This window comes from Agelaius phoeniceus, chromosome 3, assembly GCF_051311805.1.
Source record: "Agelaius phoeniceus isolate bAgePho1 chromosome 3, bAgePho1.hap1, whole genome shotgun sequence".
Lineage (NCBI taxonomy): Eukaryota > Metazoa > Chordata > Aves > Passeriformes > Icteridae > Agelaius > Agelaius phoeniceus.
The window spans coordinates 36,991,091-37,006,856 of record NC_135267.1 but is presented as its reverse complement, the minus strand read 5'-3'; the positions used below and the strand labels follow the sequence as shown (position 1 = coordinate 37,006,856).

Genomic DNA, 15,766 nt, shown 5'->3' with positions numbered 1-15,766 from the left:
AGTAAGGGTGTAAATACTTGGGAAGTGCACATCTGCTCCCAGTCATCACCACATCTTGTGGGAAGCACCTGCTCTCTCAGGAAGCCTGTTGAGCTGCTTGTGTGACTGTGCTGCAGGCAGAGTGAGCCATGTATGTACAGACCTAAGCCATCACAGCAACCTGGCATTCCTGGACTGCTGCGGACCAGCACGCTGAGACACTCCTGCTGAACAGCAGCGAGAGCAGCAGTCTCATGCACAGGTGGGACCTGCAGGAGGTCTCCACACACTGAGCCCACCTGATCACATTAATTCCTAGGACATGTAGATAGCCAGGGCTGGCTGTATGTGGCTGGAAAGCACCAGGTGTGAAAAGGAGCTGCCCTCCCTGTCACTGGGCAGGAGTGAAGAAGGACCTAAACTAATAGGTTTGGGTTTGAGGTTCCCTGGGCCAGTCTAAATATTAACTAACTGGCTGGTAACTTATTCAATGTTTTTCAACCCAAGCTATTTGGCACTGGTGGACACCAGAGTTGAGAGCATTTAAAGATGGATGGAATGATGACAAGGAGGATTGTTCCTGGTCATGAGGTCTCCATTCTTCTCCCTCTGTAAATTGCTGGAGCCCTGGCCAGCAGGCAGCCACCTGTGCCCTGTGCCCAATCCTGAGTAGGAACAATAGTATATACGAGCATGTGTTGGGTGAGGGCTTGCACAGCATCATCTAAGTTGTTTTAAATTTACTACTTACTGGATTTTACCATTCTCCCTAGTAATATCCTAGAAAAAAAACCCAGGTGTCACCACTGACACAGGCAAAGACCATAAGCAGATGAAGACAGGAGAGAGAACATTTGGGAAGCCTGAACAGTGCATTACCTGAACCAACAGAAGAAAAAAAAAGAAAACAAAAATATAAAAGTGGGATGCTAATGAGGTGCAGGATCAAGCAAAACAAAGCTGTTTCCTTTGGGAGCTTTGCAAATGCTGTTCAGAACATAGGGCACAGCTCCATGTGGCAAAGGAACCCACCAGTTGACACAGCTGATCTAATTTCTGACTCCCTGAAGTCCCATCAGAGCAAAACAGTTGACTTTTTCCAAGACTGCCTGCTCACAGTGTCAATGAAATCCTATTAGGAACTTCAGTCTCCCTGAGCTGATTTTGAGATATGCTGACCACACCAGCTACCACCTGTTCTCACTGGATCTCTAAATGCTGAGCATGTTCTGAAGCTGGAAAAGTTGTTCCCACCAGAACACAGCAATGGGTGTGAGCACACACTGCCCGCATTTCAGCCACACAACAGCATCCCCAATGCAAAATACTTACATCGTTTTCTTCTCCAGGTTTTGCAAATTTCCTTTAATGTTGTTGTACGCAGCCGATCGGGTCTTCAGGTCTGCTTCTATTTGAGTCACTTGCTAAAACGAAGTGAAAAAAGGGAGTCAATGCAGTGCTTGAGGCCTTGTTCTCACCTCTGTCCCACAACTACCACCTTAACACAGAGACACAGCTGCCAGCTCTCCTAAAACCACTGGCCTGTGGCCAAGACAGCCAGGGTCAGAGCTCCCCTGGGACAAAGGCCTCTGCAGAAAGTAGGGTTCAGTCAGCTGTTGCTGTTGGTGTGCTAGAGCTGTACCCAAGGGGCATGTTCATGGTTTTATTTGTTACCTACATTGAACAACAACACATCATGCCTTTCTGAATGAACTGACAGTGTAAATAATTCATTTAGCCTGAAGGCTTTTGATTTAATGTCAGACTAACAATTTCATGAAGAACACCTCTGTAGTGGAGAATATGGCAGTATGTAAAAAAAAAAAAGAAGAAAATGACAATGGAGGGGATTAAAGCGCACAAAACATCAATGTACTCTACTGAATCTGATAAAGGACCATATACTTACAGACTGAATAGATTTCAATATATGTATCATTATTTTAATTTTTACTGCAATAGTAATATCAACTGCTTCAGTACAAAGTGTGTGCTTCTGAGCTTGTTCCTGCCTAAACCAAAGGCAAAGGCTCCTCTCCCACCATGAGGGGAGGGATCACAACCAGTCAAAAGACACACTTCCCCATGCTGACATCTTAAAATCTGGAGTACAACTTACCTTTGCTAATGCTTCTGATATATTCTTCAGCGGCTGCTTTATGGGGTATTTGGCCATGTCCCACTCAAACCGTGTCAGGTAGCTAATGAGGTCAACTGAAAATAAAAAGAGATGCATGAAAGCAGATAGTGTACCAGATGGCAGGTCAAGCTTTGGGGAGTAGTCCCCAGCTATAGCTTAGGCATAGCTCTGATTAACTTTAGAGCATTAACCAGAAGCCCATTTCTCAATTCTTACAGAGATTTGATCTAGATCAAATATGCACAGATCCTATGCCCAATCTAATCAACTTCCTAAACATCTTCAAAAGTTAAAAGTTAAACCAAAAATCTTTTTTGCATTACACCTAACAGTACAGAGAAAGTGTAAAATTATCTGTATCAGTGGGACACAGCAGTGTACAGCTACTCTTCTGCACAGTAAAAACAGTTCTGTGTAATCTCAATCTAGATTTCTGCAATATGCCTGAATTTAATCCCAGCAACAGCTATCAGAAAAATACTTTGTGCCTGGGATCAGCAGTAATATTCAGGGTTGCTGAGAGCCTGATCAAAGGTACTAAGACCATAGCAGATGTCACTTCTCTGTGATTCAGTCAAGTGCTCACTAGAAATCAAACAAATGCAGGTGTGATGAGGAATTCCTCATTGACTTCGCACACAGAGGTCCCCATTTCACACAAAGCTAGAAGCTATTTATATAATAGATAAATCCAGTCTCAGCATCCAAGAACAGAAATTCACAGCAAGGACCTGTGCATGCAATCCCCAAAACAAAGCACCCTTGGACCACAGGGACCCACAGCATCTTTCCAGAATGAAGGGGAAATGAACACATACAACACCCAGCTCCTAGAACAAGGTTTTCCTGTTTCACTGTTTGAAGATCAAAAGCTCTTAATGTTAGGAAACATTAAGGCTTACATTATGGTACCAAATAAAAAATTCTCCTCCAGCAGCTCATGAAATCAAACAGCTCTTTGTCTGAGTCCTGAGAGCCTTTGGATGCTGAACTCACCACTACAGAGTGTTCTTGCAGACCTTTCTAGGATGGGGTAAAGTCATGCATCCTGCCACAATGAGAAGGGCTGGAACTGCCCCCCCAGAAAGTTAGGGAGACAAGGGGAAGGCAGCAGGCAGGGTCTCAAGGTCTAGACAAGGAGGCCAGAAGCATGTCACCTAAAGGGTGGGCTTCCTTCCAGACCAGGAGAGTAGATATGGAGAATGTCTGGGAAGTTGCTCTAAGGCGATAGGGAGCAAAACAAGGTCAAGGTGCCAAGTAAAAGGACATGCATGCTGGGGCACTTCAGTGTTCTTTGCTGCCTTGTTCAGAGAGTTAATTCAGTCCCACAGCAAGGTCTGAGCACAATTTCTTATGGGCTAGACTTTGAGGTTTAGGGGAAAACTTTTTGAACCAAGATGCCTGAGAAGGAATGTGAAAAACTGTGTAATTGCCATACTACCAGGCTGAGGGTACTCTGCAGTCTCATGTGATACTGAATACCCTTGGCAGGAGAGCACTATCCTTTCCATGGGCTTCTCTCACCCCACAACAGAGTCAGTTTACCCTATTAGATTTCCAAAGCATGGAAAATCTTATGTTAGGAGAAATAGGCTTCTTAGCAAGAGATAAACTGCCTGGAAGGCAGAGAGCACTTGCCATGGCAGTGTTCTCCCCCTCTTGCAAAACCACAGCTGTGTCAATGTCCCCCACATTCAATGGTCAAGAGTCATAGGGCAAAGAGCCAACCCTTCCTGCTAATACCCCATCAGGAATGAGCAAATTTTCCTGCACAGGGAAGGTGTAGAAAAGGGGCAAAACAGAAGAAGACTGGGAGAGCTATGACACAGCTGCTGCATGCACAGTTCTCTGTTGATGCTTGCTCGTGATCTCTGTGGGGAAGGCAGACAGGTCAAAAATACTTCAGCAACAAAGTTCACACAGCATTTTCAGCATAGGGTACACAAAGATTTCACCCTGCTGCCTTTCTTCTAAGCTTGTGTGCTCGGGCTTTGCAGACACAGGCTCTTTAAAGACAGACACTGACCGATTTATAGCTGATGAGATATAAAAGTTCCCTGAAGAACCTCACATGTCCTTTCTATCCTCACATTCCTTGAATCTCAGCAGCATCCAAATGTTGGGCAGTTGAGCACTGCATGAGTTCTCAGCCCAGTTTTTCAAGCTCACTCCTGAGTGAGCCTGCCAGTGGTAGCTGGCACTGGTGCAGGTTAGTTAAGCAGCCTGATCCTGGGGATGGAACAAACTACTGTGAACTGGCACAGCTGTGTTTAAAATGCCAAGCAGCCCCAGCACCCTGATGCTCCTGGAATGTCATCCCTCATTTATGGAACCTGTTGAGTCACTTCTAAAAGGCTTCACACAGCTGCCCACCCAGGAGAGATTATTCCTACCAGCTCACAGCTGCCCAGGGAACCCACAGCCTGCACGTCTCACAATCTAACTTACATACCAGCTCTAAAACACAATGTTAAATACTTCCTCTCCAAAACACTCAATTCTTCAAAATTGTTATGCTTCTCATTTTGCTTTGTTTTGGGCTCACTATAAGGAATGGCTCCACCACTTACCAAATTTTTTAATTCATTTAGGTTTAACATTTCCATAAATGGAAGAGAATTTGGTACGAATCTTTGAAGGACAGCTTTACTTACATTTCAAGAAAGGTTGTTTATGCTGTAATGATATATTAAAAGTTTCTATATTACACAAGCACACATTTCCCTCTATAAGAGGAAAATTTGCATGTGGTTGCTTTCAACTGTTATCCACTGGAAAGTTGAGTGTGTGTGTGCGCACACAAGTTCATGTAACTAAAAGTGCTGTATTTTCTACTATTTTGCATTTTTGTTCCTAAAAATCTAGCAAAAAACTTTTTAGACACATAGCCACTACCAAACTGCTATTGGGGTTATATACACGTGAGCTAAAGCCAGCGTTACTTAAAACAATCTTGGGATGGTCAAATAGTATGAAATAGGACTGTGCAACAAGAAATCATGTCTTATAATTTTGTTTCTGATTTCACAGCTGCAAGAAAGTGTTCACCTTTATAGTTCTTTTACTAATCAGAAAGGGAAGGAGGAAGAATTGGTCCAGTAAAGTTGCTGATGCTTATGAAGACTGACACTGGAATATATTAGGGGAATCCTCATATACTAAAGCTAACTTCATTTTTTAAGATGCCATCAGTAATCTTAAAAAGATTAATGCCCTAATTCAATATGATTTGTTTGGATGACCAAACCCAGGCAGAGAAATTAGTAAGACATGCGAGTAATTTCCATATCCTTCTAATAGAACACATGCAGAGCTGATAGGGAAAAATTGGTGTAAAAAGGGGAAACAAAGGAAATAAACGAAACCTGTTGTTTCTCAAGTCATAGGGATATCGTGATCAAGCTATGAGGTTGTTACTTGAGAAATCCATCGTAACCTGATCACTGTATCTCTACAACCAGACCAAGACTTGTGTCTAGCACTAATATACACAAATGCATGCATGTAACAACACCACAACCATCAGTCCTCAACATACTTTGGAGACATTTCATTTTATCCTTTAGCCCTGAAACACAGTAAATGGGATTATTGTATTTCTTGAACATTTGCAGCCATCAAGCATCAGTTTTATATCATTCAAGGACATTTCTAAAAGAACTTCCTCCCCATCCTTTATTAATACAGGTCTGAAGTACAACATTGCAGACAAAGGGAGATGGAGTGTACACTCTTACTTTATCCAAAAGCATCATGCTGTAAGTCTGTAATCAGTATGCATACCACATCCAATTTTGTTGTATTTTTCCAGAATAGCTGGGGAATGCAAATTACTGACAGATCACTGACAGTTGTCACACAACCATACAGAATGTGATTTAGGTGCCCTTAAGAAATCAAGCCCAGGCAGGGCACAGGAGTGTGCTAAGTCATGTTAGGAGTGAACAAGGATGTCTCTTACTTTTATCTTCACTCCAAAGTCAGCTTCTGCTGAGAAAAATAGGAGCAGGCTAGACACGTTCTTATAAAATGTTGCTGATGGTTGTCCTTTCTGAAGTGTGAGGGTTTCAATTCCACATATTCATATTCTGAAGCAAGCAAAAGCAGCATCAATGCATTTAAACCCCCACATTCACAGCACCTACCTCCATTGGCCAGAAGATTTTCCTGGACTTTGTCTTTTGAGTCCTCCATAACTTCTCCTATGTACTGGGCTATTTTCTTTATTACACTTAAGTGTAACAAAAGAAGCTTTGTTAGCGAAGAAACAAAATTATTAAAAAACAGTTTCACAGTGATCTAATAAACACAGAAATGCCCAAACAAAACATTTCTGAAGAAAGGCAGGTTAATTTGCAATTCAAATTATAATAAAAAATCTAGGACACAATGCAGAACTAAATGTCTTACCTCTAAATACACTGATCTCTGCAAAAACAGAGGTAATGTCATTTTGCCTGTGTTCTGGACTTAGAGAATATCAAGATTCAGTCTTCTGTACACTCATTTTATGCATAGGAGAAACCAGAAGGCAAGAATGGCAAGAAACTCATGTTTAAAACCCCCAAGGCAATGAAGGCAAAGGAGGCTACATAGAGACACTAAAGATCTGTTCCATAGGATGCTAAAGAAATCCTTAGAGCTCCCTGAGAAAAGGTTCTAGAAAATACTCAGGGGAAAATAGCAGTGTTATCTTGCTTGATGGGGAATTTTTTTCTTATTCCTTTTCTTTGCAGGACTCCTTCTCTCTTCTCTTTCAGCATGGTGGACAAGACACTCCTTTAAAGTGTAGGAGAGCTAGATTCAAATCCTTCCACCCAGGCCAGAGTAGTGATTTGTGCAGAGACACCCCCCCCCCCCCCCCCCCCACCCAGAGAACACAGTCTCCACTGTGCCATGTAGGAGGATATAACATAAGTATATAAAGGTAGTATAGAAAGTAATCTTACCCCCTAAAGAGTTGCAGCTGAGCCCCAATTATTAGAGATTGGGAACAGGCCTGATTTTACCAGGCCACAGCTGTAGCCAATCAGAAGAGTGTTATAAAAGAGTGGATCGGTTGGTTGAGGGGAGCTGGAGTCAGTTGGCTGCTGTGAGGACAAGGATGGGTTAGTGCCTAGAGGAGCTGCCTACAAGAAACATCAAGGAGGTATGCAACCTTTGCAATGTAATGATAATAGAACGCTTGCACTATAATGACAACAAATGGTGATCCTGACATGATTTGAGAAAAAGAGCTTAAATACTAAACTATGTGGCTCTGTAGATTCAGGGAAACAGGATTCAACTATATAACCCTGTAGATTTGGGGAAAGGACTTGAATACTAAACTATTGGTAAAAATGTATCAATTGCAGCTATTAGTATTTGTTAAATATGAGTATAAAAGATTTTGAAGATAAGTACTTTGTAAACTGAGAAAAGCTGCAAAACTGAACCAACACTCAGAAATATATATATTTGTACTATATATAATATGTTGTCTGAACATTTGTATAGCTCTTAGTTCTAAATGAAATATATGAATGTGTCATAATGTTAATTTATTTGAATATGTCTTTCTAGGAATGCTGCAACTCTGTAATTAAAAGAAAAAGGGAGACTTGTAGGGGGATGGAGCAAAAGTAAATAAAGGGAGTATAGAAAGTAACCTTACTCCCTAAAGAGTTGCAGCTGAGCCAATTATTAAGGATTAGGAGCAGGCCTGATGTTAACAGGCCACACCTGTAGCCAATCAGAAGAGTGTTATAAAAGAGTGGATTGGTGGGAACTGGAGTCAGTTGGCTGCTGTGAGGACAAGGAAGAGTCAGTGCCTGGAGGAGCTGCCTACAAGAGATACCAAGGAGGTATGGAACCCTTGCAATGTAATGACAATAGAACTCTTGCACTATAATGACAACAGTGCTACTTGTTCTTTGCTCATTTTAAGAAATGGATTAATCAAGTCCCTCTAGGAGTAGCTCCCTCTGTCTCTAGTCAAAGTACCTGTCTCATACAGGCTGCAAAACTTTCTGTTTAAGTATCCTTCTGCACTCAAAAATATTCACAGAATTTGGCCTGTGGTTCCCTAACTGTCCTAGGTTGACTGCACCTTGTAAAGAACCCAGAAGCTACAAGGTTACTGCCTGACCATTAAATTGGTGGAAACACAAAGTGGACATAATCCTTGGCCTTGTGACAGGGAGTGTAACAGCAGGCTTCATTTCCACTTTATTTCTCTTTCTTTCCTTACTAAGAGGAGACTACTACAGCTGCAGATGAGCTGGAGACTGAAAAGGCATCTACAGTGTTTGGACACTGTTATGTGGATGGACCATGTGGTGTTGTGACCAGTCCTGTGGTTTTCAAGAGCCGAAAAAGGACTTTGGGTAAGGTATATATACCAGGAAAGCATCAAAAAAGAGGATTTTTCTTTCATGTGCTGCAAAGCAGTTGCATCTATCTTTGTTACTGTGAAGAAACTTAGAGTTTTGGGAAAGGTTTTCCAGTCCTATGATAGCTAGGAAAAGTCTGAGACTGCTGATGCTGCCAAGAATGCAATACTCAAAATTTGTGCTGTTTGGGGTCAATTCAGTTGAAAGAAGAGAAGATCTTGTGGCTTCAATATATAAAGGGCTCCTATAAGAAAGTTGGACAGAGGCTTTTTACCAGTGCCTATAGTGACAGGACAAGAGGCAACAATTTTAAACTAAGAGAAGATTTAGACTGGACATAAATTCTTCACTATGAGGGTGATGAGGCATTGGCACAGGTTGCCCAGGGAAGTTGTGGATGCCCAGCCCCTGGAAGCATTCAAGGCCAGGTTGGATAGGGGTTTGAGCAACCTAGTTTAATGAAAGGTTTTCCTGCCTATGGCAGGGGGTTGGAACCAGAGGATCTTTAAAGTAGCCTTTCAACTCAAATCATTCTTCCCATGACCCTGGACAGAGGCAGTTCAGAGTGCCTGTAGGAGGAATCTATACTACTGTGCTCCAGTTCACTTCCCTTTCTCAGAGCTGCTGTATTGTTTCACCACCTGGCTGCAGCCCCATAGAGACCCAGCTGAGGCTTGTTAGGGTACAGCACCTGTTTCCCACACTCAGGCTGGGGGGGGGGGGGTTTGAGGGATCCAGGCAAAGCTTCCCTGACAATTGCAACCTTACCAAGCACTTCTGCAAATTTCAGCTTGTAGATAGAGCTGGGTTTTGTCTCCCAAAGAACATGTAACAAGACAGCAGTTGGTAAAACCAACAGCATAGCAGAGGTTAAAGACATTATGGAGAAAGCAGTTCACAGGGACATGTATAAACCAGGAGCTTCTCCAAAGGGCCTGAGCTGCTTTCATGACTCTTGAGTGCATCTGGTGGCTGACAGACAGGTGGGAGACAGCTCTGGCCTCTCTCCATGGATATGGGGGGGGACAGGTGTGTGCTCTCATGCACCTGACAGTCCTACCTGCCCAGGCAAGGCTTGGCTCCCTTCCCACCCACACATCCTGTGGTCCCTGCAGCAGGATACAGCCACACTGTGTGTAATACACTGTGCCAGAGGAATGTTCTCCAGTCCTGCCTTAGCCTCTGTGCCTTGCATTGCATCCTGTGAAAGCAAGTGGGATTCACTCACCCAGTATATTTCCCATGCAAAGACAGAACCTATCCCCTCCACACCACTGATGTCTGGAGCAAATGACAGGAATCAGACCCCTGGAGGAGCCCCACTGACATCCAACAATAGACAGTTTTCACAGCCAAGTATCAGATCTCTGCCTTTAGATAAGATGAATCCCATCTTGAGCAAATATCTTGATCAAATGATGCATTATAAAAAGAGAATTTCAGCAAAACTGCTTCAAGAAGTAGTAATAAAAATCTGTAAAGGGAGTAACTCCATTTAACCTACCATTATGTCTTGAGACTAATGTTTTGCTTCTGCAATGGCTGCAATGTCTTTAGCTTCCAAAAAAAAAAAAAAAATCTAACACTCTTTAAATGATACTGAGAAAGAAAGGGTGCTACCCACCAGGCCTCCAAAACACTGCAGGGAGCAGAAGTCCTGCAATCTGAGGCCACTCCCAGGTATGCCACTGACCTAGCACCAGAGAGAACCCCTGGGTAAGAGTGACCGAGGAAACTGTCAGCTTTTGAGAGAGCTCCACGCTACCACAGGATGACATGGAAAAACACTCCTCCTCCCTGTGTAAATAAATAATAAAAGTATGTGGAAACAATAGCTCCTGCAAACTCTTGCCCCTTCTCTGCTGTCCTGGCAGGAGGCAGCGCTGACAGGTTTGCACTGCCTGGCTTTACTGGCAGCTGTGTTTATCCAGCAACAGTTCAGCAGGCAGCTCTTTCACAGAACCAGGAACATAAATGCTCAGGTCATCTGAACAGGCTTGTAACCCTCTGGATGCCATTTACTTCAACCAAGTGAGAGTGCCTGGCATTTTAACCCTTGAATCACAATTTAGACATAAAACCTGAGGCATTTATTTAATGCAAAATGCTTTTGTATGCCCTTGTGGGACTCAGTCTGCTAATACATCTGATTCTTCTGTTATTCTCTGTTACTACTCTAATGTATTTTTCTTATTTTTCCAAACATATTTCTTATTGTTAAATCTTGATTTTTCCTGATTACCTATCTTGACAGGCAAATGAGACAAACAGGAAGAGTCCTTGCCTTAGCAGATTACAGTGGATGGGCCTCACTGACCCCTTTGCTCTGTGTCCCTAGAGCCCATCAGAGGGAAAGAGTCATTACTGGCATTAAAGGGACAATTAGTGGAGTAAAGTGGTGTTCAGCTTGAACAAGCAGCTGTATGGTGCTGGCAAGTAAAGACAAAGATAACAGGAGCCAGTGAGCCAAAGGAGCTCCTACTGACATTTCACTTCTAACTGCCCTCCACGATCTTACATGGATTCTGAACTCAGCTTTTCAGAACTCCTAATGCTTCACAAAGCTGGGAATTAGTTATGCCTTTCTGAAAAATCAGTTCTGATAATTTCTGGCAGCCCTCAAACCCAGAACACACAGCTGCTTCCTATCCGCTACCCTGATTAGAGAGACAGAATCACAGAATATTCTGAGTTTGAAGAGATCCACAAGGATCAGCAAGGATCATCCAACACTTTCCATTAGAACAGATAGCAGGTATGGGCACTGTCTCTCCCCAAACTTGCCCCCCTTTCCACTTCCTCAAGAATCTCTATAATTGAAGAAACTGGAACATGTTTCAAAGAATATGGGGCAGTATCTTTGGCAGTGTCACAATGGAGATGGTTTGTTGACAAATTAAGTTGCTTTGCCTTGCTTAAAGTCCTGAAGAATCAGTATGGTTTAGTTTTAGGTAGTTCTGTGAGGAGCAGGGTGTTGGACTCAATGATGGTGATGGGTCCGTTTCAACTCGAGATATGAATCGCATCTATGATTCTAAAAGATCAATCTTGTGTGCAACCCAGAATTATCATATGCAATCATTCTAATACAACCCTTGTGTAGCACTGTAGGAAAATCAGAAAAAAAAATCCTATGGAGAAATGTATTCTAGCAGACCAACATTCACCTAAACTGCCTAGCATAGATGCAAACAGTTTATATCAGGGTTTCTGTAGATTTTTGCAACTGCCACACAAAGATCTATATAAGGATTGAGCATATTTAGACAAGAAAATGCTTATCAGTCTGGACTGGGAGAAAAAAGGCAAAAAGACCCAGAGCTAATGCATGTGTCTGTGACCAAAACTAGGTAAGCTGCCAAAGCAAAAAGTAGAACAAAGCAGAAAAACCCAGCAGCTTATACCTTCATTGCCTCAAAGTCTACCTTGTGCTATGAAGTATCTTAAAACCTGTCATTTTCTTAGCTTGCTGTACTACATTATTCTTTTGTATGCCCAGGTCACTTTGTCCCAAAAGGCAAACTTGGTAATTGTCAGCAGGGAGATCATGTGAGTCTTTGCTGAAATAGGTTTGATGCAATATGAGTCAATATTCTGGTTTTTAAGGAGTTTAAAAGCCTGAGAGGAAGCAGTCTGGACTTCATTCAAATGAATATAATCATTAGAGGTCTTCTATCTGGTTGAAAAGGGATAGAAGGTTCAATAGAAATATTCTGTCAAAACAAGATCAGGGAGGGCTTCACATTCTCTAAATGTTGTTTTATCAAGTTTCTGGATGAGGTGGGAGGATGTTCTTTAAAATAAAAACAAAAGCACAAAACAAAATAACCCCACAACCCACCATTTAAAAGTTTCCTTATGAGACACAGCTTCCCTAGCACTGCCACTCGAATGCATGGCTGGGCTGACAAAGCAACCATGGATATAATTCATCTAAATTTTAAGGAATTAGTCTTTTTTTGTGATAACTCCATGACAATCAACACAAGGGTTAAACAAAGCCTATCCATTTTAGTCCAGTTGTAGTCCAGGCTGAACTGAGTCAGACCAAGGTGAACACAAGGACATACCATCCCATAAAAACAATGTCTGTTTCTCATTTGTAGGTGGTATATAAGATCTATTTTACCTTTCAGCAAAGGTATCAAGTTTTCCCAACTCATCTGACAGACCAACAAGAGCATCCAGTGTCCCCACCTGTGCAAAAGATGAGAATTAGGTGAAAGATGCACAACTCTGTCTAAGGCTTTTGTTGGCAGAGCTTTAAGGGGACTGACTTGTCCTTAGTACACATGAATTTAACAGTTTGGCAGAACCTTATTTACTTGGTGGAAAATAGTAGCAATTCCTTTACCTAAGAGCTAGGGCATAAAAAGCCTTTTCCAATACAGGAAAAAAGTATGTGTAATCTCAAGATTACACATCAGTGTCTTTCTTCCTGTTTTCACTTTGTCCTCTATCATCAAGCTCCATAGAATAGTCTTTAACAAGACAAAATAGTGACTGGAAAAGCACACAAATAATGCACAGATACAAACAAGTCAGATGTACTAGGAGAACAAAGGGAAACCACTTATTCAAAAGGGGGTATCTGTCTGTGTTTCTGTTATTACCAAAGCAAGTCTCTCACAAAGTCATTTCTGACCAACATCTGCTTTTTGAATCACTGTCAGTCATAACCCCATATTTATCATATTGCAGCATATTGCCAAACCTTTTCTTGTAATGTTGCCAGCTCAACATTATGTAGGGTCAATCTAAGGGAGAAGAAATAAATTTTACGTGGAACAAATAGAATGGAAATGGGCATCTTCAGATACTCCAAATGCTTTACTTCCTTCAACATAAGCAGATTCTCACCACCACCAATGGGGTAAGGTCCACAGAAGATAAAAATAAGGTCCATGGATGATAAAAATCTTATCAATCTCTTTTTTGTGCACACAAAAAAGCAACACTCTTTTCTCTGTCAGTAGTCTTGCTGCAATGGCTGTGGATAGTCAGCTGCTCCCTTTGCATTAGCAATCCAAGACGTCCCATGCTGTATGACTTTGATGACTAGGAGCACATTGTACATGGAATGCAATAAATCAGCTATTTAACATCTCACTCATGTTTACTCCTTATACATCTACCCTTCCAATGTGAAGAGCAGCTTCAAGAACAATGACTTATTTCTCTCTGATCAATTTTCAGTTGACTGAACACAACTCATCCCCCAACCACAGACTCCTTCTACGCTCTGCATATTATCCCAAATGATAAGTCCCATATTTATCCCAAAAGTCTTTAGCCCTGGCTAATGCTGCTGTTTTGCCCATACACAAACCCCTTCCTCACTTACCTTTAAGTCTGGAATATGGAATTTACTGTTGCTGGACAGGTTGGATTTAGATGTCACAGTGTTCATTCTCTCCCATGCCTGCAGATTTGTTTTGTCTCCTGGGGCAGAAATTAGCCAGAACTCCGACATGATCTAATATTTTCCCTTCACTGCTGGTCACTGTAGAAACTCAAAGCAGGTAAGTGGCTAAAAGAGCACCACAAAAAATGTGTCCTTCCCTAAGAACAGAAAGAGTTAGAACAGATCACTGATTTATTTTCTTCAGAAACACCAGGAGAATTGAGTCAGTTGTGCGTCTCAGGCTGAAATGGAACATGACCTTCTCCAGAATGTCACGGAAAGAGTGTGGCTGTTCCTTCCTTCTCAGGATTGTTCCATCCAGTTTCTGCATGAAGAAATTAAGCTTCCTCCTCCCCTTTTCCCTCCCAGCCTGTTCCATTTGCCTTGTGCTTTAAGTTCAGTGCCTGTTGGGGAGCTTGGAGGTTTCACCAAACCACCCAAAAGTAATAAAGGATTTCTGCTTGATAAATATTCTCTCTCAAATTGTTGGACATTTGCAAGGAAAAATGAAAGCAAGACCTCTGCTAAACATAGAGGCTGCAAAAGATGCCACTGGCAGGACAGAATATTGCTCTCCTCTGTGTTTTTTCCTCCCAGGCTCGATAGTAAGGAGCTGGAGGAAGGCAAGCCCTGGCGTACAGGGACGGTATCGGCAGAGCCACACAGATGGAACAGTAGCGAGAACAGAGGGACAACTACTGTGGTACGAAGCAAAGAGATGAGGGCAGGAGAGCGAGCAGCTGGCACCACACCGCAATCCTCCGTTCCTTCCCGAGCTCCCGCGGAGTATCCCCGCCACACGTCCTGCTCTCAGGTGTGCGGGACAGGGCGGGTGCGGCACTCGCCCCTCGGCACCCGCGCCGGGCCCCGCCGTGCCCGAGCGCTGCTAGCTCGGCTGTGAGGGGCTCCGCGGGGCACTGCCCACTGCTTTACCTGCCTGCTGCCTCTCCTGCCCGCTGCTTTACCTGCCCGCTGCCTCTCCTGCCCCTGGCGCTCCCCGTGCCCGCGCCGCTCCCGGCGGCTCCCGACGCGGCCGTGCCCGGAGCGGCGGCCGGGTAGGGCCGGGGCGGAGCGCAGCGAGGCGGCCGCCGCATCCACGGGTGGGTGCAAGGGGGCCGGGGCTCCCTCCCGGAGCACAGGGAGCTGCTGCGCCTGGTGCCCTAAAAGCTCTGTCACACCTCTGACTAGGGCAGCTTTGCATCTCCTTGCTGTCTTTTAAACTGGCACAAATAATGCAGAAGGCATTTGTTTTTATTAAACACTGACCACCTTCAGCAAGTCTGAATCTTTTGGAATAATTAAAGACTTCTAGGAAACTCTTGTTTCCGAGACTTCCCTAAGTGCTTCACTTAACAAATATGTGGTGTAGGAGTCTGCAAAATAACGATGGTTATGTTCCTGGTGATGCTTCTTCTTTCATGTGTAGCTGTGGCTTTTAGTTATTAGCAACCCTTGAGCTTGTCTTACATTGCCTTAAGCTTGGTTAAGACATTGGGAGTATTTCACAGGTTGTGTGGAATGAAGTCCTCCAGGCATTTCTAATCCAGGTATGCTCTGAAGGTAACAAGTGTCTAAACACTGGGTACCTGCCTCTGAGAGGCATCTCTGCAAGAGAGAGTTGAGCCCCCTCACTGGGGGTTATCCAGTTCTCATCTTCCAGCTGAGTTGTCTAATACTTAGGAGTATTTGTCATACTTAGGCAAACTCCGCTATTACTGGGGGCTTATTTTCTTCCAAAAATGGTCTAAGTTTAACTCATGTTTCTCTGTAAATGAAGCCCCTACAAGAAATTAAACAGAAGGATGCTCTTGGTTTTCCACATGACCTGTCATAAACTGAGAGGGTTTGAGATGCTGGGGACAGGCAGGT

At 43.2% G+C, this 15,766-nt stretch overlaps 1 protein-coding gene across 2 annotated transcripts in view; it reads right to left on the bottom strand.

The window, feature by feature from the left end:
- Window positions 1-15,766, bottom strand: part of ATP6V1C2 (ATPase H+ transporting V1 subunit C2) — a 22,446-nt gene extending 6,680 nt beyond the window's left edge. Inside the window, exons 1-6 of one of the 2 annotated variants that reach the window (XM_077175073.1) lie at window positions 14,863-15,766; window positions 13,838-14,055; window positions 12,623-12,690; window positions 6,265-6,350; window positions 2,099-2,193; window positions 1,312-1,403 (exon numbers count right to left, since the gene is read on the bottom strand). In XM_077175073.1, coding sequence (XP_077031188.1) covers window positions 1,312-1,403; window positions 2,099-2,193; window positions 6,265-6,350; window positions 12,623-12,690; window positions 13,838-13,966 — 470 coding nt within the window. In that variant the 5' untranslated portion in view covers window positions 13,967-14,055; window positions 14,863-15,766. Of the gene's footprint in view, window positions 1-1,311; window positions 1,404-2,098; window positions 2,194-6,264; window positions 6,351-12,622; window positions 12,691-13,837; window positions 14,441-14,862 lie in introns of those variants that run through there. The other variant, XM_054629877.2, reaches the window with a different exon arrangement.